This window comes from Talpa occidentalis, unplaced genomic scaffold (assembly GCF_014898055.3).
Source record: "Talpa occidentalis isolate TD23 unplaced genomic scaffold, MPIMG_talOcc4v2.1 talOcc4.5, whole genome shotgun sequence".
Classification (NCBI taxonomy): domain Eukaryota; kingdom Metazoa; phylum Chordata; class Mammalia; order Eulipotyphla; family Talpidae; genus Talpa; species Talpa occidentalis.
In genome coordinates, this window is record NW_023604861.1 from 984476 (window position 1) to 1008411 (window position 23936).

Consider the following 23936-nt stretch of genomic DNA (forward strand, 5'->3'; position numbering starts at 1 on the left):
CGGGGGGCCAAGAGCATGTGGCTCAAGCAGAAGTGCAGGTGGCTTCCCAGCTCCCTGGCCCGGGCCGCCCCGGTCCAGCGCGCAACCCCAGCAGCTGCCCAGAGAGGCGCGGCTGCTGCCCGGCTGGGGCGTGACCGGGGGTGCTGGAGGTCCTGGCTCCGCGGGCGCAGCCACGTACCATGAGGAAGGAGTACCCGATCCACAGGCTGCGCCACCCAGCTGGGCAGTGGGGGATGGACACGTCCTGGCTGTGCACGGCGATGGCCACGGCCGGGGCCTCGCACACGGAGCAGCGGCTGATGTAGGGCCTGATCTCCTCCTCGGCCACAGGCATCATGGGCAGCGGGGCGGTGGTGGACAGCCAGTAGGATTTGTCGTTGCGGCTGGCGTAGTAGCAGATGTCGCCCGGGTTGCAGTACAGGAAGGGCATGGTGCTGAAGCGCGCCAGGCAGGAGCCGGCCAGCCCTGTGCGGTGGGGGGGGGGGGGGCGGGGGCAGTGGGGGACCCGTGAGCACGCAGGGAGGGCGCTGGGGCGGTGGCTTCGCCAGCCCAACCAGCCCCCACCTCCTGGCCCTGCCCTGGGGCCTGCGGGCTCAGCATGGAGAGAACAGAGCCGGGTCCTTCCCAGGGACAGCGGGGTCTGCCGGCCCGGCCCGGCTCTCCCACCGCCTGCACCGAGCCAGCTCTCGGGCTGCGTCCTGTGGGCTACGCCTTTGGGTGAGGCCTGTTCAAGGTCTCCAAGCCCAGCCCCTGACTCATCCCCCCACGGGGCCTCCCAGTGAACATTTAGACGGGAAGGTGTGCGATCCTCGGGCTCAGCCGGATACTGGGCCCAAGTTGTTTCCCCCAAGGCAGCTGCTGCCCCAGGCCCCAGGCTGAGGGCCCTGGCGCCCCACTTTGAATGAGCTCCTGCTGCATTTTCTGGGGTTTTTAAGTCTCGTTGGCTCCCTCTGGCACGGGATCTACTTGAATCAACACAAGCCCCTCCTGGTCTCTGTTCTGGGGGTCGCCTGGCTCCCAGCCCCTCGAGGCTCTGCTTACAGAGTTTGGGGCAAAGAGTCTGGAAGGGGGGAGGTAGCCTGGCTGCTGGGCAGAGCCGGGCCGGCAGGGACTGGACCTCATGGGAGCCTGGATGTCTCTGCTGGCTCAGGGACAGGCCGCCTGGGCCTGGGCTGTGGTCTAGGGGCTTCGAAGGCCATGGTCGTCATTTCTGGACCCCCGGGGAGGTGGGAAACCCGGCCTCGGGCGCCCGGTGGCAGGCAGCACCTACCCAAGTCCTGGTTGTGGGCTTTCTCCTGGCCTTCGAAGTACAGCAGACTGTAGCCGCTCCACAGCCTGTTCATGCCCACCGGGCACATGGGCTCCTGGTCCGTCTGGCTGTGCTTCACCAGCAGGTAGCCGATGCTGACGCTGCGGCCGGGCATGCCAGGCAGGCCAGGGCTGCCGGGGCGGCCGGGCTCCCCTGAGGCGGGGACAGTGGCCTTTCAGCATCACCGCACTTCTGAGGTCACCCGGCCACACCACGGCTGCACTCTGCCCCCAAGTCAGGGTCCTGTGACTGTCCACCCGGAGCCTCCCAGGCGGGCTGGATCTATGTCCACGCTCAGTGAGCGGGGCTGGCAGCTGTGACAGGAGGTGTGGGACTCGGACGCCCTGAAGGCACGTCCCCTCGAGCAGGAGCCAGACGCCCGGGAGCAGAGTTGTCCCTGCCCCTCACCGGGCCCAGCAGCTGCCCCTCTGCTGGGCCTTCTCTGCGGTGGGTGGTCACCCCGATGACCAGCCAGGCCTGGGTCCTGCCCCAGAGGCCTGAGCATCCAGTCTGTCAGTGGGACAGCCCTGCCGGGTTTGAGATCGACCTCCCAGGACATCCTGGTGTCCCCTGGCCCAGAGGCCCGGTCCATGGGGCATGCGCAGCCTCTCAGTTGGCCCCAGGCCAGTCCTGGGGGGATGGTGGCTGCTGACACCTGCTCACTCACGGCCTCGCCTTGATCTTCTGGCCCTGCTCTGTGCTGTGGGCCCAGAGTGAGTGCTGGGGTCACACAGCTCTGGAGCAGTGTCCTGGTGAGGACCACGGCTTCTGCCCACCCGCTCTGCGACATGCCAAGGCCGGGCCCTCCAGCTCGGGCTGTGGTCTCTAGGCCCGCGCATCCTGGGGGGTGAAGGGCTCCCTCTCCCGGGGCCAGGAAGCCAGGCAGGTTGTGGGGCAGCTGGGGTGGCGGCCTCTGCCCCCTCGTGCCCGGCCTGTCAGCTCCTCCTGCACGCGCTGCCCCCGTCACACCCCCAGGCGGACGGTCCGGAAGACCCTCTGCCCCTCCCGTGCCACTTACCTTCCTGGCCAACTGGGCCCTGGTTTCCCATGGGCCCTGGGTCCCCACGAAATCCGGGAATAGCAGACACGCCGCCCCGTCCCTGGGGTCCCACCTTTCCTGGATCCCCGCGGAAGCCTGTGAACCCCAAACAGGCGTGGTGAGGGGGAGACTGGCGGGTGCTGGCCCTGGTCGCGGCGAGGACGGGAGCCCCCAGCACCCGCGAGCACGCCCACCTGGATCTCCTGGGGGACCGCGGGGCCCCATCTCTCCCTGCGCCCCCGGGGGGCCTCTCCGTCCCTGGGGCCCTGCTGGGCCAGGCAGGGCTGCGATCCTCTGGGGGACCCCTGCGATGCCGGGGGCTCCCACAGTGCCGGGAGCACCTGGAGAGGAGAGAAGGGCGCGGGCGGGTGAGCGCCGCCTCGGTTTCCGGCCTTGTCCCCCCAGGCTCCCGCCCATCGAAGCAAATCTTAAGAGTTTCTGGAACAATCTCGCTCTGCAGACACGCCCTGGGTCAGCACCGCTGAGGCCCCCTGCCGGCCTGTGGGCGCTGCCTGCTGGGCTGCTGTCCTCAGGGACACTCACCGGGGCGCCCTCGGTCTCCCTTGGGGCCCTTGGGGCCTCGGTCGCCCACGCTGCCGCTGGCGCCCGTGTTTCCCATGAACCCTTGTTCCCCTCTGGGTCCTGCAAGGCAAATGGCACAGTGAGGATGTGCCCGTGGGGACCCCCGGGGACGGGTCCCTGTACACACCCCATTACCTTTTTCTCCTGGGAGGCCGAACACGCCGGGCCGGCCCTGGGGGCCAGGGTCCCCGCCCCATCCTTTGGACCCTGGGTTCCCTGGAGCTCCTGGGTTCCCCTCATCTCCTTTGCTTCCAGGAAAAGCAGGAGGCCCCGGTGGCCCTGGGGGACCCCGATAACCTGCCGGCACAAGAGATGTGGGTTTGAACAGGAGAAAGTCTGGTCCTGGCCACGGTGCTGACCCCCGGGGGTGCCCAAAGCCCAGGCGCGGCTGTCACCGAAGGGACCGTCCTGGGAGACTTAATATGCGCAGCACGTCACCACTTCCGCCACGCTCGGGAGTCCGGCGCGGCATCAAAGCCCCGCGCTGCAGTGCAGCCATTCCCTACCTCCCAATTCTCACCCCAAGCCCTCCCGGGATGCCTCCTCTGCCTGCTCCTGAACCCCACAAGCAGCCCCACAGCCTCTGTCCTGTGCGTGGCTGCCCTCGGCGTCACGTCTCTGTGCCGACAGTGGCCTCGCCGGCCGGGTCCCCAGGCCATGCACAGGTGCGTGAGCCCTGCTTACCTTCCGGGCCAAATATCCCGGGCATCCCTACGTCTCCAGGTAACCCCGAGATGTTGGAAGGAGGGGTGATGCCTGGAAACCCCCGAAGTCCTGGACTCCCGACAGGGCCTCGCTGCCCTGAGGAGGGAAACAGAAGAAGCTGTTAGGGAATCTGCCCCTCTGGCTGCTCGAGGGTCCCAAGGTCCCACTGGAATCTGTGCGTGGCTGTGGGCAGCTGCGTGGTGATTACGGGGATGCTGCCCCCCCTCCCGGGCCTGCGGGACACATGGGCTGTCTGGCCAGCTGGCACTGGCAGGGAGACTCTGGTGTCAGGAGAGGCCGCGGCCTCATGGACGCTGTGGTCCTCCCCGGGCACTAGTCCTTCCTGCTTTGGTGCTTTAGGGGCCAGCTCTGGGTGGCGCCTGCCCAGCACACACAGATCCTGCATCCACCAACGCACCAGCTCGCTGAGGATCATCGGTGACCCCCATGTCAATCCTGGGAGCCTGGGAGGTGGCGTGCTTGAGGCCAGCTGAGGCCCCGCGCAGCCCACTCAGTGGAGTTGGGGGTGGGGGGACATGCGCTTCCTGCCCAGAGCCCAGCTGCCATCCGGGCCCCCCGCCCCGGGCGTGCCTCTGCGCCCCACCCCCGCCCGGGGGCTCTGACGCCACGCCACGGCTCCACCCAGCGTCTCGCGGTGCGGGGCCAGCGGGCGGCGGCCAGGTGGCCGCTTGGCCGGAGTCCCATGAGACAGATGAACTTGGGGACAGAGCTGGGGCCCGTGTTAAGGCGCGCTCGGGGCCAGCTGAGCGTTGCTGGACTCTCCATCAGGCAACTCGCTTCCTCAGCCTCCCCGTCTCCCGCAGCCTGACGTGAAACGTGAGCAGAGCCCAGACACCAGCCGTGGCGATGCCGCCGCTGCCCGCGGAGCCTCCGGCTGGGTGGAGGCGACTCCGGGAAGAGGAGAGGGTCCGTCCCCGGCCTCGGAGGTGGGCGCTCATGGCCAGTCGTTGTGACGTCACTGCTGAAGGTCCGCTCCCCTTGCCCTAGTGGGGACGCCCGAGGGTGGACCCCAGACCCCGGCCCCAGCCTTTCAGCTTGCTTATGTGACATGACACCGCGGGGGCAGGCCTCACCTGGCACGCCTCGCTCCCCCTGGGATCCCGGGGCTCCGGCTGGGCCTGGAAGGGTGTTGGCCGCTCCTGGCTCGCCCCTGTCCCCAGTGGGGCCTGGGAAGCCCGGGTCTCCGTGGAGGTCCGCACCTACGGCGGGGCGAAAACAGCAGCCGGTCAGCCGCAAAAACCAGTTTCCCTAAGCAAAGAGCCGGCGTGGTCCGGGGGGAGGCCAGAGCGGGGGGAGGCGGCCTGCAGTCAGCCGCCCCACGCAGCCCGCGCCCGGACCGGAGAGTTGACCCCTGAGGTCACAGCTGAGCCTCGTGCTCCGCACGAGGACCCGGGCTCCTCCAAGGCTGGGCGCCGAGGCCCCTTAATCTGTGGGAGTGAAAACTCTTTAAGCCCTTCCCTGCTCACACACAGGGCTGCAGAGTCTCCCTTTCAACATAAGACACGTCCAGTAATAAAGCGACTCCCCTCCCTGCCCTACGTCCTTCGCCAGTCAGCGACAGGAAAACCAAGTGACAAGCAGGGACACTAAGACCTAAGATGAAAGGAACGAGGGTGAGACCAGAAGCTCCAGGCAGGCCCCACGCCCTGCGGGGCGGGTCACGGCCAGGGGCCGGGCCACTGCGGGACGCGCTGGTGCCCCTTTGGGGATAAAGCGGCAGCTCTGCTGTGACGTCTCAGGAAGCCGTAGGCTTTGGGAAATAGAGTCGTGGTATCTCGTTCAGGAAAAAATTGTGCCACGAGGGTTTCTAGAAGCAGCAAAATGCTGTGCAGGTGCCAGTTTAGATTCAATGGCGTAAACCCTGGGCCTCCACTGCTGGAACCGAGCTCCCCGGAACTCACAAGATGGGGCCTCCCCCGCCACTGTGGTGCTGGGGAGGAGAGGGGTCACGAGGCAGGTGGGCCCCATGGGGCAGTGCCTGGATAGAAGAGGTCCGTGGAGCTCGTCCCTGCTGCTCACGGTGACCAGGTGACGCTCTGAAGCCAGCAAGAGGCCACCCCAGAACCCCACTGTACCCCGCCCCCAGCTCGTGCCTCCTCTGACGGCAAGGGCCCGCCCTGGGCCTGAAATTCAGTGGCTCTGGGAAAAGAGGATCTTTCCGACAGCTAAGGGGCACAGAGCATCCCCACCATGGGGCCAGGAAGGCAAAACAGTTGCTTTTTCTCCGTTAAAGCCTATTTGGTCCCTTCCTCCCGGGACAGGGCGGATGGACGCCGAGGCCACACCCAGGCAACCACAGGGTCCAGGCCATGTGGCCAAGGCTGTCCTGCTCTGGAGTCCCCTGGCGGGGCGCCCCCGCGAGCCCCGGAGGTGACGGGGCGGAGCCGGTACCTGGCGATCCCGGGAAGCCTCTGGTGCCCGGCAGGCCGTGGAGTCCGCCGATGCCGCGGGAGCCCGGAGAACCTGTGTGGGGTCACGTGCACGTCAGGCAGGAGCTCGGAGGGCACAGGACGGGCCCTGACTTCTCAGCTCTAGGGTGCAGCGGACGGGGAACCGGCCAATGGGGCCCGGCGCGGTGGGCACCCCTGCTTCAGCCCGGACGCGTGACCCCATCGCCTCGTCCTGTCCCTCCAGCCCCTCGGCGTGCCCATGCATCCCCCCAGCGGCGGCTCTGCACAACCACGCTGGGGCTTACCTGGGGAGCCGGGGGTCCCCGGCCAACCATAATCTCCTTTGCGGCCCGGCAGCCCGACCCGTCCCGGGTCCCCCTGCGGCCCCTGCAGCCCCGTCTGTCCTGGAAAGCCTGGGAGGAAATGCAGCCTCGGATCAGCCTGGGAACCCGGGGCCTGGAGGCCTGCCCTCGGCCCCGGGCGTGCAGGCGGCCTTGCCCGGCGAGAGGAGCCGCGTCTTCTCGTCTGGAGCGACTGCCCAGCGCAGCGGGAGAGGCGGGAGGGCGAGGGCTGGCCGCGGTCCCGGGCTTGCCAGCGGAGCGAAGCAGGACGCCAGGCCTCTGCTGTCCCCTCCACCTGGGTGCGCGGCAGCGCGCGGGCATGCGTGGCGGGCCCTGGACGCGTCTCTCGGACCCCTGCGCACGCTGGCCCCGGCCCCCGCCCCCCGGTGCGTCTCCCAGCTGCTCCGTGAGCCGCGGCAGAGCCAGGGTGTCCGGGGGTGTGAGGGCATTGACGGGGGAGCAGCGAGGGCTGCCCTGGCCCCCGGAGCTCGGCAGTGGGGTCCCTGCGCCCAGCTGGCCGCTGTCCAGCCTGCCCGCGCCCTTGGGGTGTGTGTGAGTGAGGAGAGCCGAAGCGCGGACGTCACCTGTTTGGCCTTTGAGCCCGGGGGGGCCTTGGGCGCCCGTCATGCCCGTGATGCCTGGGAAGCCGACCTCACCCTGCGTCCCCTTCTCTCCGGAGAAGCCCTTCAGACCTAAAACACGTCGCGGGGGCGGGGTTGCGCATGCGGGCCAAGGGGTGCACGGGAAGGGGCTGCACCCCACCTGTGTGCTTCCCGCCCAGGGGGAGGACCTCCCCGCGCTGCCCCTCGGCCCCCGTTTCACCCGGTTCCCCCTGGGCCCTGCCCCGCAGCCCCTGCTGGGCCATCTCCTGGGGTTCTGGCCCCACGTCCTGCTCCCCGACACAACCGGGGCTGCCGCGCAGCCCTCTGGCCCTTTCCAGCTCAGCCGGGCACAGGCCCTCCCCTTGTCAGTGCCCTGGGGGGGCAGCAGGCCTCTGCGGCTCCCACTCACGGGGGCCCATCTGGCCGCTTCCCTTCTGGGGGAGCCAGAGAGGGTGCCCCGAGTGTCCGTAGGTGGGCCCTGACAGAGAGCCCCAGGGCCCTCTCGCCTCCCGGACCTGACGCCTGCCCCCTGCCTCCCTGCGCCGCGCGGGACGCGCCATCGCTGCTGGGGAGCGGTACCTGGCACTCCAGAGATGCCCCGCTCCCCCTTCAGGCCTGGGCTTCCTGGGAGATCGATGGTGTCGCCAATGTCACCTGGTTCGGGCAAAAGCAAGGCTCAGCGCGGGGCTCCCGGCCAGCCGCGGCTTCTCCTGCGACATCTCAGCTGCCAGCAGCCCCGCGGCCCGGCCCCCAGGCTGCCCACTCACCGAAGTCGCCCGTGGGGCCGCTCTCGCCGTACAGGCCGGCCCGGCCCGGAGCACCCTTGTCGCCCTAGAGCAGAGCCAGACACGGGGTGTCAGGGGCATTGCCGGGGCCCAGCTCCCGAGGCCAGCGCCGGCACCCGGAGCGGCCAGCAGCAGCGCTGAAGCGTGACTCCGCCGCGTCGAGGAAAGTCCCCCCGCCCGCCCCCAGCACAGCCTCGCGGGTGGCCGCTCGCTGTCCCGTGTGCAGAGCACGAGGCGGGCTTGCTGCTGGGGCCGGCAGCCGCGAGGCACCCTGAGGGGAGCCGTGGCCACCCCCACTGACCAGTCCTGACCTTCTGTCGGGCTCCCCAAGGCTCATCTGAGCCTCACGACCCCCGTCCCCGCCGGGTAGCGCCATCGTGGCCCACGAGACAGAAGGGAACAGAGGCGCAGGGGCCAGTGAGTCGCCCGCGGCCACCCTGCCGGCCAGCGGCAGCTCTGGGCATCAGTGGGCTGAGGCTCCGCGCCGGGTCTCAGGACAGCAAGGGCTCTCCAAGACGTGCCCCGGCCCAGAGACTGTGGCCCCCGCCCGGGGGTGCTTCCTCGCGGGCCTCTGTCCACTGCCCCGCCCCCCGCCCTGCCAGGGACCCACATGTGGCCCTTCCCGCGGCCTCAGCTGCGTCCCTAAATCATCGAGGGCGCATCCTCGTTCAGAAGCTGCCCGGGGCCTGGTGGGAAGGGTCACTGTGTGGGTCCCCATGCCTACTGGGGAACCCCTGGGCCTGCCCCCCCGCCTGATAACTGCACTCGAGGCTGGTGGGGCCATGACCCGTCGCACAGTGAGGAACCATGGGGAGCCCAAGCCCGCAGTCGTGCACCCCACACCACACAGCCTAGGCGGTCCACAGGTGGCGCGGGCGAACGGGGAGCAGTCGGTTGGCAGGCGTGGCCCCAACCTGGCGGTCTCCCCGCGTCGCCGGCACTCAGCCTGAGCTCAGATGCTGGATATGCGGGTTCTGCTCCCTCGAGTCTCCCGTGAATGACGTGGACCCCAATCTTCACCCACTGGAGCGACACCCTGATTGCCCCGGGACCCTGGGAGGTGCGTGAAGGGACACGGAAGGGAAGGCGCCCACTCACCCTGCTTCCTGTGAACCCCGGGAAGCCTATGATTCCGGGGGGGCCGGGCACCCCGGGGAAGCCTGGTAAGCCAGGCACGCCAGGCACGCCGATGTCGCCTTTGACACCCTTGATGTAACCGGGCCTCCCGGGCAGCCCTGGGGATCCCGAGGTCCCGGGGATCCCCGGCATTCCTGGAACACCTGCAGGAAGACAGGGCCACGCAGTGAGGACGTGGCTCCCCACACTGTGGTCCTGGAGCCACTGGGCCAGATGCCAGGGTCGGAGGGCGGCGCTCCTCACAGTTTAGGGGTGCTGGGGTGGGGACCCCCAGCTCAGATGTCTGGACACCTCACCTTTTAAGCCCAGGTACCCTTTCAGTCCCATGGGGCCTTCGTCTCCTTTCTCCCCTTTGATGTCTTTCATTCCAGGCAGGATGATGGGAGGTGGTCCTGGGGGGCCGGGGTCTCCACGGCTGCCTGGAAGGGGGCACAGTGCAGTCTGTAGTCTGGCCCCTGGACTGGGACACGGGGGAGGCTCCTGGAGGCCCAGAGCTGGCTGTGGCTCCGGCAGGGACGAAGCTTCCTGCCCACCCGGAGCAAGGGTGCGGAGCAGGGGTGTCGGCACAGGGCCCCGGGCAGTGGCAGGACCCGCTCCTCAGTGTCCGGCGAAGCTGGGGGAGGGGGAGCCTGGGGCCTGAGACACCCCTAGCCGCCGAGGCAGGAGGCCCCACGCTGGACGGACCGTGGCCGAGGCCTGAGGTTTGGGCCGAGTGTGTTCCCGACGTGCTCGAGGCTGGAGAGGCGGCGGGTCCCTCCCACGCATGGCGAGCGTCTCACCCACCCGCTGAACGTGGGCCCGCGAGGCCAGGCACCCGGGGGGCCCAGACGCTCCCGACCTTGGCCAGGAGGCTGGGGAGGTGCAGGGTACCCCAGAGGAAGTGGCTAGAATCTGGGGTGCGGCCCGGAGCTTCCAGGCTTCGGGAAGATGCCTAAAGGCCCGCGTGAGCAGGGAGCTGGGGCTGTGCCCTGCCGTGGAATTTCTGTTTTACAAAAATGCTAACAAGGGTGAAGTCTCTGGGGAGGAATGAAGATTTCCAGCAAAGCACCGTGGGGAGGGAGAGCGTGCGTGCCCCGCTCCGGAGCTGGAGGAGGGCGGAGGGGGTGTGGTCGCACCACCCCACAGAACGCCAGCGCCCCCCAGCCCTGCCCTGGCCGCGTCCTGCACGTCTGCTCAGGCCCGGCCACTGCCCTGCCCCTGCCGGACAGGCCAGCAGGAGCGCGCCTACCTTTAACCCCTGGCTCGCCCGCCAGGCCCTTCTGCCCCGGGACGCCAAAAAATCCAGCTTCGCCTTTGATACCCGGGAAACCAGGCCGTCCTTGGAGTCCGAGCATGCCTTGGAAGCCGTCCATGCCGGGGGAGCCCCTGCCCCCTTGGGGGAGAGAGGGTGGGGTCAGACACAGGAACCAGCCCGTCCGCGGCAGCGCCCAGGAGCTGATGGGACGCCGTGCGGGTCTAGCCCGCCCGGGGCCCCGCACGCCACCCCAGGGCCTGTCCAGCTGGGGGAGGCAGCTGGGGGTGGCGCTGCAGCCCGCCCGTTGCTGGCCCTGGTGGACGAGACGTAAGGCAATGCCCAGCGGGCAGCAGAGGGATGGCAGAGCCGGAAGGTGGCTGCTGCTGGCCACCGAGAAGTGAGAACAGGCACAGGCGGCCGCACGCGCCCACATGCCCGGCGCCGCACGGACGGTGGACAGGAAGCAGGGGCGGCTCGAGCAGCCACCGGGCCAGAGGCCCCGCTGCTGGAGCACTGGCCCTGCCTGGGCAATGGCTCCTGGGTGAGCTGCCAGACCAGGCTCCCACATCCCTGCAGGTGGCCAGTCCTGTTCTCAGGTCCTCTCTGCGGGCTCACCCCCGCCTTAGAGCCACAGGCACGTCCCTCGGGCTGGGGCTCCCAGGGAGGGGAGCCCCCAGCTGCCCCTAGTCCAGTGTGACCCACCCAGCGCCCCCAGCCGACGCCCCCAGCCGACACCCATCTTGCCCCCTGGTTACCTTTCAGCCCGGGGGTGCCGGGCATCCCGACCATGCCTTTAAATCCGGGGTTTCCAGGTTGACCCCTCTCGCCCAGCAAACCCGGGTCTCCTCTGTCGCCGGAGAGCCCCTTCATGCCCACAGGTCCGGGGGCGCCCACGTCCCCCGGGTCCCCTCTGTCTCCGGGCAGGCCTGTCAGAGCGGGGCAGGAGAGTCAGGAGGGCGATGGCCTCGGAGAGGCCTCGGGACGAGGCTGGCGGCATCAGGACAACCCCTGCCCTGAGCTTGGCTCTGTGGGGGAGCTGGGGACGCGGCCAGGCAGGTGAGTGGACAGGTGGGTGGAGTGTGGGGCCCGCACGGTCAGCCTTCCTGGGGGCCGGAGGCCTGACGCGGCTGAGCGGGACCCCACCCAGTCCTGGCTCCGCATTGGGGAGGGCAGAGGGTGAGCAGGCGGGTTGTGGGGTCCTGTGGGCTTCCCCCCTCCAGCCCAGGGTAAGTTCCAGGGGGCGTCACCTGGCCCAGCTGCTTCCCACATGGTGGCTTCCGGCCTCCCCCGAGTTTCTCCCCGTGGGGACAGCTCTCAGGAAGCGCCTCCAAAGAGGAGGGCGGGGGTTGGCCCAGTGGGGCCACCCACGGGACCCTGAGGCCCGCGGGCAGGGGAGCCTCTTGCCCCACCCCCACGAAGGAGGGTCCCTGTCACTGTCACTGTCACTGTCAGGGTCCCTATCACTGTCAGGAAACGAAGAGCCATGGCTGCCCGCAGTGTGGGTGGGCTTGCGCTCGGGGGAGTCTGCTCCCCGAGAACCCCGCGTGCAGCAGGTGAAGGGGCCTCCTCGCTGGCTGAGCGCGCCCTGTTTCTGGACACCGCCGTGGCCGGCCCCGTGTCTGCGACGCCCCCGCCCCAGCGCCCGGAGGCCGACTTGCCCGGACACAGGCCCTCGGCGAGGCTACGGCTCAGCGGGGACCTCGGGGCGCGCACCGTCAGCACGGCTGAGGCCTCGTTAGGGGCACACGCCACGGGGCGCAGACGCGCGGGCAGGGAGCAGAGGCCCCCGGCACATGGTGTTCCTTCCTGCGGGTTCACCCACAGCGGTGGGGGGCCCGGGGAGCACAGCAGGCCCCACCGAGTGGGAGGGGGATCCTACCTCCAAAGCCTGGGGCCCCTGGCAGCCCCAAGGGCCCCTCCCGGCCGGGAGCTCCAGGGAAGCCGTGCAGTCCTGGCGGCCCGGGCAGTCCTGGCTGGCCCGCGGGGCCCGGGAAGCCGTAGTGCCCCTTCAGCCCTGGCATCCCGGGCATGCCCTGGCTCCCTGCAGAGGCGGGAGGTGAGCGTGAGCCCCGCCCCTCACGACCCTGGGACAGCAGCTGCCTCGAGACAGGACGGCGGTTCCCTGGCGTGAAGGAGATGGGGGGACGGGCGGCCTCCCTCCCGGCGGCCTCCCTCTGGCCTCGTCCGCTCGTACAGACACGCCGGAGGCAGGCGTTCGTGTGGCCAGCCCCGGCCCTGGCGTGAGTGCAGTCCAGTCCCCTTTCTACTGGGCGTTTTATTTTCGTGCACTTGGCTGCACTGAAAAACGTGCCCTGGGGCCACATGCCGCCGTCCCCGCACCCACCCCACGAGCAGGTGGAGCGGGCGCATGGACGCCCGTCGCTGGGCACCCCACCCGGCGTGCGAACGCCTGTCTCCGAGCCCGCGACCAGGTCTGTTCTGCAGTGTCTGGGGCCTCCCACCCCTGCAGGAGCCACGTACCGGTGAATCCAGGCGGGCCTCTCTCTCCCGGCTGGCCTTTCAGTCCAGGGTGTCCAGGCAGCCCAGCGTCGCCCCGGGGCCCTGGCTGTGCTCCCAGGGCCTCTCCGGGGAGGCCCCTATCTCCAGGGGGCCCGACCGGGCCTGGCAGGCCACTGGGACCCGGCTGTCCATCCAGGCCGGGGCGGCCCACTGCGCCTTTGGATCCTCGGGGTCCCACAAAGCCTAGAGGACACAGGGCGGTCAGCACCACACCCTGTGAGGGGAGCCCCGAGAGTGGCGGGCGGCACTGGGCTCCATCCAGACCCTGCCTCCCCCTGGCTGGGCCCACATGCAGCGAAGGGGGGACCTTCAGACCCAGCCGCTCCTGGATAAGGTCTTCGAGTCCCTGGGCCCATGTGTTGTGCAAATGGCTCCTGAGGGACCTTCTGTGCCAGGCATGTGCCAGCCAGGGACAGAGCAGGGAGGCGAAGCCCAGGGGGGCCACCAGCCTCAGGGCCCAGACGGCCTGGACGCGCTCTTTGCTGGGGGCCCTGGCTGTTGGCCAGCCTGAGAGCCTGCGGGACGACGCCCTCCCTCTGCTGAGAGCCATGGCTGCCGAGCCAGGCGGGGGCGGCTGTCACGTGCAGGGGCCGCGGGCCTTTGCGGGGGGCCAGAGTGACTTCTGAGGGCAGCGGTCCCGGGGGTGTTCAGAAGGAAAGCTTCCCGAGCCACTCCTGCCTCTGGCGGCCATGGGAGCCCCGCCCCCCATCCCCTGCCAGCCGTAGGGCTGCCTTGTGGGCGATGGAGCCACATCTGGGATCTGGGCTGAGCCCGAGGGTGACAGCGTGAATGATGGGGCCTGCTCACGCCAAGAGGCGGCCCCACGGAGGTTTGACGAGCCTGGCCGGCCCCGGCCTGGCTGCACCGTGGACTGAGCTGATATGTGCGTCCTCCTGGAGCCCAGGCAGAGAGCTGGGGCACCCCTCACCCACACACAGCCATTACTCAAGCTGAAGGGTGGAGAAAGACCTGACCCGACGTACCTGGGGGTCCTGGAAACCCCTCGCGACCTGGTTCTCCCGGGAGGCCCTTGGGTCCTGGGGCTCCGTCAGCACCTGAGAATCCTGGTGTCCCTCGGAGGCCTTTGGCACCTGCATACCCCAAGAAACCACGACTCGTCAGGACACCCCATGGTAAGGACAGGAGGTGGCAGGCTCAGTGCCTGACTTACTGTGCCCCCAAGAGCTGGGGAGCTTTGGGGCTGGGGGTCCACCCTTGCATGGCCCCCTGATCTGGAGGTAGGCACCCCCCCACAGCGCATGGCCTGCCCGGAAGCCCAGGCCAGCTGCTGGGGGAGGTCCTGCCTGCCGAGCCAGCCCAGAGTGGCCAGATGAGCCCGCTCCAGTGCAGCCCCCACACAAGGACACGCCACAGCCCCGCCTGGACAGGGAGCTGTGGAGCTTCCTGCGGGAGCTCAGTGAGCACGGGTGTGCGCAGACCCCTGGATGCGGGCAGGAGGGCCTGCATGGTTGGGCCAGGGGCCGCTGGCCGCATGGGGCCTGGAGCTGAGGGCCGCACGGCTGAGGCAGGCCCTGGGGCCTCTGTGTGTAAAAGCCGCGCTTGGGGCGCGAGCCACCGTCAGGGCCGACATCAGAGTTCCGGGGCACTGAGACCCGAGGCCTGGGGCTCGCGGCCCTGCTGCTCCTTGCCGTGTGGCCTGGACACTGTCTGGACCTCCCTGTGCCTCCGCCTTCCCATCGGCAAGTGGGAGGAGATGCCAGCCTCGCCCTTGGAGGGCAGCTGCACTGCGTCCACCTCGCCCCTGGGATTGGAAGACGGGCACCCCACTGTCTCGTCCACGCCTCCTCTTCTCTGGGAGGGGCTGCCTTGCCTGACCCTGCCGTCCACCGGAAACCCACCCCGCCCGTCCAGTGGAGCACGGGGCCCAGGACGCCCCGCCCACGCCGGCTCCAGGCCGGCCGACGGGCACGCACGGCACCGGGTGGTCTCACTGGAACACGCCACGGGTGGGCGAGGGGCGGCCCCGACACCGGGCTGCGTTTGGGGGCCCCCTTCTCACAGGCTCTTTAGTTGGGGTGACTGGCCTGAGCCAGGAGACAAAACCCCTTTACTCCTGGGGCTGCAGGAGACAAGACACCCCTGACCCCTGGGGGTAAAGAGATTCTGAGCCTCGTTTCTCTCTATTTCCCCCACATTCCAGACCACAGGAACAGCCCGTCCCGGGGCCTCCCTCAGACCCCGAGACGCAAGGGCTAAGAGGAGACTGCAGGGAGACAAGCTTCCTTTCTGCCTAAGGCGGCAGCCCCCCTCTGGCATGGGAGGCTGAGCCCCAGCTCTGCTGCCTCGGCCGGCGAGGGGCACCCACTGTCCCTTCCAGGGCCAGGAGGGTGCCGGGCAGCCGCGGCAGCCTGCGGAGGGCTGAGAGGGGGACGTGGCTCGTGCGGGGCCCAGCAGGGGGAGCAGGGGGTGAGACGCCGTGGAGAGGCGGAGGTCCCTCCGGGGAGCAGTTACCTGTGGGGCCGGGGGGTCCTGGCTGGCCTGGCGACCCCTTGGGCCCTCCGACGCAGCCTGGAAGAGAGAGGAGGGGTGAGCGGAGCCGCCTCCGGCAGGACGAGGGTGCCGGGGGGACGCGGCCGCAGGCGCACCAGCTCCGTCAGGCAGCCTGGGGCCCTGGGGGGGAGACGCGGCTCAGAGTCGTGTTCCACCGTGGGAGCGGGAGAGACGAGCCCGCAGGCCGCGAGTCCACGGAGACAGCGCTGGCCGCTGCCCCAGGACTGGGGCCGGGGAGGCGGAGCCCACGAGCGCCCCCTGCCGGCCCGTCGCGGGGACGCCGCTTTTGTCTGTGGTCTGGGAGGGGCGCCCCGACTTCTGAGATGCGCTTTGAGAACCGTCCCGCCCCGTGGCAGGCGGCGGAGCGGCTGCTGGCGTCCGGCCAGGCTCCCGTCTTGGCCCCGCAGCCAAGGTGCGCCGTGGCGGGCTCTGCCACCCCGGGGCGGGTGCCAGCTGGCAGCGCAGGTCGTGAAAGAAAGGACCGATGGCCTCGGGGGCCCACAGAGCCCCCGCCCGGCCGCCCCTGGGAGCCTGCTTGCCCCCACCTCCCCCGGAGCTCCCCCCTGTGGCCGCCCCACCCACCCACCCGGCCCGGGGCAGACTCGGCCCCAGCCTTCCTCTGAGCGTTCACCCCCAGACCCTCACGGCGCTGCGGCCGGCACCACTGCCCCGGCCACTCCGCGCGGCTACGGCCTCCTCAGCCCCGGAGCCTGGCCGGGCGCGGCCGTTCCTGCGGCCTCGGATTCTTCTCTGCGCCCCCCTGGGTTCCTGTGTCTGCCTCGGACCCCAGCCCTGCGCGCCCCACGGAGCCCCTCCGCTCCCCTCCACGCGCCGGCGCCGCCTCCTGGGCCCGCCCGTGCCGTCAGAGGGCTGGTCTGCGGCTGAGGCTCCCGGAGCTGGCCGAGGCCCGGGGGCCGTGCTGCTGCCGCCCGTGGGTGGGGAGCGGCCCCCCGGCCTCGCCTGTTTCTGGTCTCGCTGGGGCGCAGCGCGGGCGCGGGGGTCCCTGAGTACCTGGCCGGACGATCTCCTGCCCGATGGGCCTCTTCACGCCGTCCTCGCAATCTGGAGAGACACGAGCGAGGCTGTCACTGGCCCCGTGAGCGTGCGGGGCGGGGAGGGCGTCCTGCGGGGCTGGGGCTGGGCTGAGCCCGCACAGGCTCCTTGGCTTCCGCTCTTGGGGGGCCCCTTCTGCGGCTGGGGGTGCTGGAGGCGGGCGCCCTCCCACGGGCACGCAGCCCTGCGTTCTCCTGGGGCCCCGGAGCCTCGCTCCTGGCCCAGAAGAGGGCGCGGGGCGCGGCGGCGGGCGCACAGCTGAGAGGAAGACCCCTCCTCACCGATTGGTCCTGGGGGGCCGGGAGGGCCGGGGGGGCCGGGGAAGCCTGGTGGTCCAGGTAAGCCGGCGTCTCCGGGGAATCCACGCTCGCCTTTGGGGCCCGGCAAGCCGAATCCGGGGGGTCCCCTTTCTCCTGGGATGCCCTTGGTGCCCGGAACTCCGGGGAGACCCGGGTCCCCAAGGGGGCCTTTGATGCCGTCGCCCTAGTGAAGATGGTTCCCTCTCACCACACAGGCAGCCGCAGGGCCGCCTCCCCGTCCTGGCGTCTGCGCCGCGGGCCGGGCGGGCAGATGGCGGAGCCAGTGAGCCCCTCGGTGGGTGAAGCGACCGCACGTTCACTTCAGCCGCAAGCAGCACCGCGGCAGGCGCCCTCTGCCCACGCCCAGCGCCCTGCGTGGGGCGCCTGAGCCCCAGGGGAGCTGCGGTGAGAGCGGCGGCTCCGGGTAGCGGGGGGCGTTTTCTCCCATGACACCACGTGCGCGGCCGAGCGCGGGGCGCAGGGCTGAGGCGCCGCTGAGGGGTGGAGGCTCGCGTTGGGACGAGCCAGGGGCGCGTCCGAGGCGGAGGCCAAGCATGGCCTGTGACCACGCCGGGTGGGGAGGGGCGCAGGGTCCGGAGCCAGGTGGCTGGTGCCCCGACCGTCAGCCCCGGGTCCGGCAGCCACAGAAACCACCCGACCCTGCCTGACTTGTGGTCTGGGCTTGCGGCCGGCGCCCCCTCTCTCACCGCGGGGGATTTCTGCTCGCTCGCGCAGAGCCCCAGAACCCGGGGGGACTCACCGGGGGCCCCGGCATGCCCGGGAAGCCGTCGAGCCCGGCACGCCCCGGGAAGCCGTCGTCTCCCTTCAGGCCCGGCACGCCCGGGATCCCCGGCTGTCCACGCTCACCTGGGGGGGTCGGCAGTGTGAGCCCGGGCGGCCGTGGCGGGCTCCCCATCCACACGCCGCTCTGCCACGGGGCACTGACCTTTGGTGGTGATTGTTCTGGAGTCTCCCTTCGCGCCTTTGGGCCCCGGAGGGCCGCTCGCCCCAGGAGCTCCCTGCGGAAGCAAACACGAGCGTCCTCACCTGCACGCGGGCCCGGGAGAGCCGTTTGCCGGCTGTTGGAACCGAGGGCCGTGGGCTCGGCAAGCCTGGCGTCCAGGGACCTTTCTGTGGTTCCGGCCAGGCCCAGTCGGGACCGTCCATGCTACTGAGCACTTGGATGTGGCCGGAGAGGCGGAGGAGCCGGGTGTTTAATGCTGAAGAATTCAGCGGGTGTGGAGGTGGCCGCGTGAGGCTGGGCGGGGAACGCAGGCGTCTCCTGCTCAGATCCTGGGCCCCGACCCAGCAGCAGGAGCCGCCCCAGAGCTCACTGCAGAGGCTGCACCGTCCTGGGCAGTCGAGCCAGAGTCGGTCTCAAGAAAGCCCGGGGAGGAAGCCCTAACCTTGCGAGGCTGACACAGCTTGGGAGCTGCAGCGACTGCTCTGGCCAGCGGGTGACAGAGGCAGCCCCGTCACCGCCCCCTGCGCGTACTCGGGACAGGCTGTCTCGCGGCTGGAAAACCAGACTCTGAAGGGCATGTGCGCAGGGACGCTCACACTTGGGCTGTGAGGTCTGCTGAGGTCACGTCCCGGACGAGCAGAGCAGCGAGTGAATGAGCCCGAATGTACTTGGAGGTGTGAGATCAGCTTTGGGCAGAGCTTGGGGGTTGCTATTCGCGAGAGTTAGGGAGTTTTTTTTTTTTTTTTTTTAAAGATTTATTTTTATTTTATTTATTTATACAAGCACTGGGTACAGTCAGAAGCGCGGGAGGGTGAGAGAATTCACCAGAGCGGGGAGCAGAGCAGGCAGAAGGACCGAAGCACACTGCTGAGGGGAGCAGCGGGCGGCAGGAGAGGTCTGTGCGCCATGTGGGACCCTCCTCCGGTGGCCGGGGAGCAGCCGGGAATCGAACCGGCGTCGCAGAGGCTGCGGGCAGCTTCGCAACCCAGCGCTCAACCGTTGCGCCACCGGGGAGGCCCGAGTTAGGGAGTTTTTAAGTTGACTAAGTAAACGGAATGCCAGGCGTGATGGCGGGCGCCATCCCCCCGGGACATTCCACAGAGGCTTGATTTATTGATCCAGCTCTTCGCAGGGAGGGTGACATTCTCCAGGCCCAGGCCAGCGTCCCCTGCGGCCGGTCAGCGACAGCCCAGCCCGGCGGGGGCTTGGGGGGTCCTGCCCTCGGGGTCCAGCGGCTGGGGGACGCTGGCACGGGGTGCGCACCGCTGCCATCTCAGCCCCGGGAGGGACTGGTCCTCGGCCACTGCTCACTCACCTTGAACCCGGGGAACCCAGGGATGCCGTGCTGGCCGGGGTCTCCGTGGCCTCCTTTCCTCCCCGGCTCGCCGTTGAAGCCTGGAAAGCCCTTGGGTCCGGGCAGCCCCGGGAGCCCCCTGACGTCCCCGTCCTCGCACTTGCAGTCCCCGGATTCGCCTGCGAGGGGGAGGGCCGGGGAGGGGCGCTGGTTAGTCCTGAGTGTCGCTCACCCTCTGACCGGGGCCACGCCCGCCCAGGCCGCCCACGCTGGTCTCAACCTGGCCTAGGGGGCCCTCATTGCTAAGACAAGGTGTGTGAGTCGCTGCACCCCGGCACCCCTGGGACACGGGATCTCCTGGGACAAGCTGGCACTGGTCCGGTTGCAGTGGGGGTGCGGGCGGGCCCGAGGGGCATGCAGGGATGTTGAGGGGTTGGTGCAGGTGCCGCAGGGTCCCCACTCAGGGCCCAGGGAGGAGCTGGGGAGGGGAGCTGGGGCCCAGAGGCTGGGGAGGGGAGCTGCGGGGGTGGCCTGGCAAGAGCTGGGAGGCCAAGGTCACGGTGGGCAGGGAAGAAGCAGGCCCCTCCTCTCTGTCTGCCGTGGCTGGGCCAGGGAGCCCGGCGCTGGGGGTGGGTGGGGTCCCCAGGGCACAGGTGACACTGATGCTTGGGGAGATGGGCGGTCTAGCTGCCCAGTGCCTGACCCTGCCGAGGCCCATCCACAGAGGGTGCCTGGGGGCGTGGAAGCGCCTCAGCACCCACGCACACCGGGAGGGCAGGGGCTGGTAAGCACTGGGAAGTGCTGCCCACACTGGCCAGGAGCAGGGCCATCACGGCGGAGAGGGATAGCCGCGCCTGGCATCCCATGGGCGGCTGGCCCGCATGCAGGGAGTTGAGCCTGGGATTTCTGGGGTGACGGCCCGACAAGCACTCAGGGGAGGGCCCTTGGCCACCCTGGGGTTCAGGCTGAGGAGTCGCATCGCCTCCTCTGTCCCCACCCCTGCTCTGCGCCCAGGAAGGAGGCGGTGGTGGCGCGACCAGGGGCTCCGAGAGCGGAGCTGGGGCTGCCGTCTCAGCTGCAGGGAAGCAGTGCGGGCGGGGTGCTGGCCGCGGACAGGCCTCTCATTTCAGAGGGAGCGGAGCCGGCGCAGCTCACCTTTCCAGCCCTTCTGTCCGCGGGCGCCGGGGAATCCAGAGGCACCGGGGTAGCCCACCCGCCCCGTCGATCCTTTAAGGCCAAACAGGTAGCCTGGAGAGGGAAGCACAGGGTGGTCAGTGCCCATGGACCTGCCCAGCCGCGGCGGTGGGTTGAGGCCACCCCTCCTGCCTGGGGTCACGCCCCAGCTCGCTCCCAAACCACTTCCCAGAGAAGCACGTGCTGTTGGCGCCCCCAGACCCGTGGCCCAGTTTCCTCAGAATCCAGGGCCACGTCTTCTCTTTTGAGGAACACGGACTCCGAAGACGGGTTTCAATCTTCACCCATAACTGACTTCTGCGCTGAGGCCCGTCCCCGGCAGGCCGGGAGAAACCAAGCCCCAGACGGAACCATGAACGATGTGAAGACCAGCTCGGCTCCCTGTGCTGCCCCCGCCGCATCCCCTCGCATGAGGACGCCAGCCCCTGTGAGCCGCGGGGTCACGGTCCACCCTGGCTGCCGCCCGCTCACCTCCCGCCCCCTCAGGGTACTCCGGGCTCCCCATCCCGCCAGGGAGAGCGCCGCCTTGTGGCAGGGCTGGGCGTGCCTTTCTGGACACACCCACGTGCCGTGGGGGCGGCAGGTCCCGCTCCTCGACCTTCCTGCTGCACCCGGGACAGCCCCACGGGACAGCCCCCAACATACATGTTGCCACCCAATTTAAAAGGCTTTTGTTCTCTGTGTGGAAAACGGCTCTGGGGCCTGAATGTCGGGGGCCCCGGGGAGCTCCCTGCCTTTAGGGGAGGCAGCGAGCCTGTGCCGGGGATGTGGCCACCCCATGGTCACTGGGACTGTGCTCATGTGTTCATGGCGCTGGGCGCTGTTTGCCGTGGTAACGGCGTCTTAGATGCAGACCCAGGGCAAGCGTGGGTCGATCGGTGACCGTGGCGGCCATCAGAGAGTGCAGGAGAGACCCGCTTACAGCTGGGGCCGTGAGGGTCCCCAAGGAGGCCGTGCAGAAGTGAAGATCTCAAGAACAAGAGAGCCAACCAGTGGACGGGGGGGGGGGGCTCCAGAGAGGGGGAGCCAGAGTCTCCGGGTAGGACGGAAGCCAGTGACTCGGGAGGGGTGCCAAGGGGACTAGGGTGCACGGTGGGGTGGCAGTGAAGGGGTGGGGCACCAGGCCACAGGTGCAGGAACCGGGTCGCCTTCCGGGAGGGAAGTTACGATGTGATTACAGGTAAAGGACGTTCGCCCTGCCGGTGTAGACCCTGCGGTGTAGGCAGGGGCTTGGGGGAAGTATGCAGACCGGCTGTGAGGGCTGGCGGGAGAACGTGGGGGTGCTGTGAGGATTGGGGGCGTGGGGCTGTGGACAAGCAGAGGCTCGGATGGTGCACTGGGCGGGGCGCGGTGATGGGGGTCCGCGTGGGCCCTCCCTGGACACTTGGCCCGAGTGGGGAGCTCAGGACCCAGAACCAGGCAGCGCAGCGAGGGCAGGTCGGCAAGTGACTCGTCCTCAACTTCACGAGGAGGGACGCGCGCCCCCAGTGAGACGGGCCCACGCCCCAACACGCCCAGCTGGATGGGCGGAAGGGGAGCCAGCAGCAGAGGAGTCTCTAAAAGAACGGCCTCAGCACCCAAGGCGGGCAGGACAGCAGGGCTCCGGGCAGCGGGGTGGGGTGAGGGGGCGCTGCTGCACCCAGGCCCGGGAGGCCGGGGACTCCAGCGTCAGTGGTGACCGGCGGGGCATGTCCACCCTGGGCTGGGCCGTGCGGCCCTGTGGGTGGCTGTTGACCACAGAGGTCAAGATGGCAGAGTTTTCAATCGGAGGGGCTGTGGGCTCCTCAGCGTCCCCAGACGCCGCCATGAGAGATGGCGTGGCTGCCCCCACCCCGGCTGCTTCTTTATCGAATGAATTCATGATTTCAAACGACGGGGAACGCAGCTCACTGCTGGACACGCCTTTCCTGCCAGCGGCCGCGGCAGCAGGCACCATTCTGGCTTGTTCCAGGCCACGGCACTGCCGCGCTGGGGCGGGGCGGGCGGAGCGCAAGTGCGCGGAGAACACGGGCTTCGCGGGTGGATTCTGCGGGGACTGCAGAGACTAAACATTCTGGGTTTTATCAGCAGAAACGTCTAGAACAGACGAGCTGCAGTTAACAAGGAAAGAATCCAACAAGTTCGTTCCAGGAGAAAAGTCCAACTCCGTGGGCTCAGGGTCACTGATGAGCGCTCCTGATTACTCACAAACATGTTTTTAAAGGCCCTTATGTTGGCTGTTTTCTCCTGGCAGAGATTGTTTTCAAAAATAGGTGGTTTGGAAACAGTGTGTCTCCTGGGGTAAGATAAATATTTCCAGGAGAACTTAAGTTGCAGGCACTAACATTTTTGCTGATAAATTTATGGGCCACCATGCCAGGCCTGCCATAAATCTCCCCTCGTCCACTCCGGGGACAGGCATCCGCGCGTCTGTGCAGACACCTGTTAGGCCGTCACACAGTCATGAGCAGGTCAGGCTCCGTGTCCGCGGACAGGACGTGGTGGCAGGACAGCAGCGACGATGGCCTCCTAGCAGCGGCCTTCGAAGAGGTCTGCTTTTGGGCCTTTACTTTTAACACTTCGTATTCTGTTGCCACGAAACTCCAACAGATCTTACTTACTTGGGAAACACAACATTCTGGAAACTTAGCACCCATTCCAGATGACCCCGTAATAAATGTTACTTCCAGGATAATAGAGAATAGTCACGATAACACCCTCCAGCTATTTGGCAAACTCCAGGGAAACAGCTGCACCTAAAGTTCCCCCCGAGAATGCGAGATCCTGTTTTTGCCAACTGAGAACTGGGAAGCAGCGCGGCCGCAGACAGACGGAGTGGGAGCAGACACGGCCGCGTTTTCATGGAAGACGCTCCCCGGGGACAGAGCGGGCTCCCGCAGGAACTCCGGCCCGAGGCTCTGACATTCAGCAGAAACCAAACAGCGCCCGCCGGCAAACACGACCCTCTCGCCCGAATGAGGGGCTGTCAGAGATTCTTGGGAGGATGTCGGGGATTTTAAAGTCAGTGTTTTGAAAAGGGGCTGCCCAATGTGGCCCAGGAGGGCTCACGGCCTCTTTTTCTTCCAGTGCCGCAACCGTCCAGCCTCCGCCAGGAGGCCGCTGTTTAAAGCGGAAGCTGCCCAGAGTGTCCGTCTCTGACGCAGGCTCCCGGGCGGGTGCGGGCTGGGGCTGCGGCCTGGAGCGTGGGGTGGGGTGGGGGGTCCGACTGGAGTGGGCCCGGCTGCCCAGTGTCCCTCAGCCCTGGCCAGTGGCTGCTACTTCCTTCCAGACAGCACAGCCACCTGTCTGTCGTGGCTGCTGCCACCCTCAGGCGGCACCTGCCCAGTCTGGCCAGGACGCCGTGGAGCACGGCTGCGAGGGCCACTGGGAGCGTGGAGCTCTCTGCACGGACCTGGCTGGGCGCCGCTCGCCAGCCTGGTGTGTCTGCAGGGACCACAGGGACACTGCTTTGCCTGTCGCCAGCCTAACCTGTTGGCACCCCGGCACCCACCACATTTGTGCCCGGGTTAAGTGGTGGGAAACCCAAGTCAGATTCTGATCCAGACCCAGGCACCCCGCCTGGTGGCTCCTCACTCACCATCTGGCCCGGGGTCGCCAGCGGGGCCGGGTGGGCCTTGGAATCCGGGTCGTCCGTCCGTCCCTGGTGGGCCGGGGTACAGTGCAGGGATGCCTGGTTCTCCTATGAAGCCTTTGGGTCCCATTTCGCCCGGGAAGCCTCTCTTGTCATCTGTGGGTCCAAGAGCAAACACTGCAGGATGAAACTTGGGCTCCTGGCGGGTGGCGGCTGCATCCCCACCCAAGGGGGACATGGCAGGGCCGGCCGGCCTGGGAGGGCTCCGTCGGCAAGTTTTACCACCATCTGTTGACTTTAGAAACCACCTCCCCCCCATAACAGCTGAGAGTTGCTGTCAGCAAGACGACCTGAGGATTGCTGGGCTCTCTGCGCCCCCAAGCTG

At 68.7% G+C, this 23936-nt stretch overlaps 1 protein-coding gene across 1 annotated transcript in view; it reads right to left on the reverse strand.

Moving 5' to 3' along the window:
* COL4A2 (collagen type IV alpha 2 chain) overlaps positions 1-23936 on the reverse strand; it is a 208914-nt gene that overhangs the window by 1423 nt on the left and 183555 nt on the right. Inside the window, exons 19-46 of the mRNA XM_054701485.1 lie at positions 23558-23707; positions 19942-20034; positions 18808-18965; positions 17475-17547; positions 17289-17395; positions 16511-16712; positions 16188-16238; positions 15138-15194; positions 13649-13756; positions 12627-12848; positions 12025-12186; positions 10901-11071; positions 10140-10283; positions 9208-9330; positions 8873-9054; positions 7757-7820; positions 7569-7643; positions 6972-7079; positions 6352-6459; positions 6048-6119; positions 4730-4855; positions 3615-3731; positions 3066-3227; positions 2892-2990; positions 2543-2689; positions 2328-2444; positions 1271-1462; positions 179-465 (exon numbers count right to left, since the gene is read on the reverse strand). Of these exons, the coding sequence (XP_054557460.1) occupies positions 179-465; positions 1271-1462; positions 2328-2444; positions 2543-2689; positions 2892-2990; positions 3066-3227; positions 3615-3731; positions 4730-4855; positions 6048-6119; positions 6352-6459; positions 6972-7079; positions 7569-7643; positions 7757-7820; positions 8873-9054; positions 9208-9330; positions 10140-10283; positions 10901-11071; positions 12025-12186; positions 12627-12848; positions 13649-13756; positions 15138-15194; positions 16188-16238; positions 16511-16712; positions 17289-17395; positions 17475-17547; positions 18808-18965; positions 19942-20034; positions 23558-23707 (3677 nt within the window). The remainder of the gene's footprint in view (positions 1-178; positions 466-1270; positions 1463-2327; positions 2445-2542; positions 2690-2891; positions 2991-3065; positions 3228-3614; positions 3732-4729; positions 4856-6047; positions 6120-6351; positions 6460-6971; positions 7080-7568; positions 7644-7756; positions 7821-8872; positions 9055-9207; positions 9331-10139; positions 10284-10900; positions 11072-12024; positions 12187-12626; positions 12849-13648; positions 13757-15137; positions 15195-16187; positions 16239-16510; positions 16713-17288; positions 17396-17474; positions 17548-18807; positions 18966-19941; positions 20035-23557; positions 23708-23936) is intronic.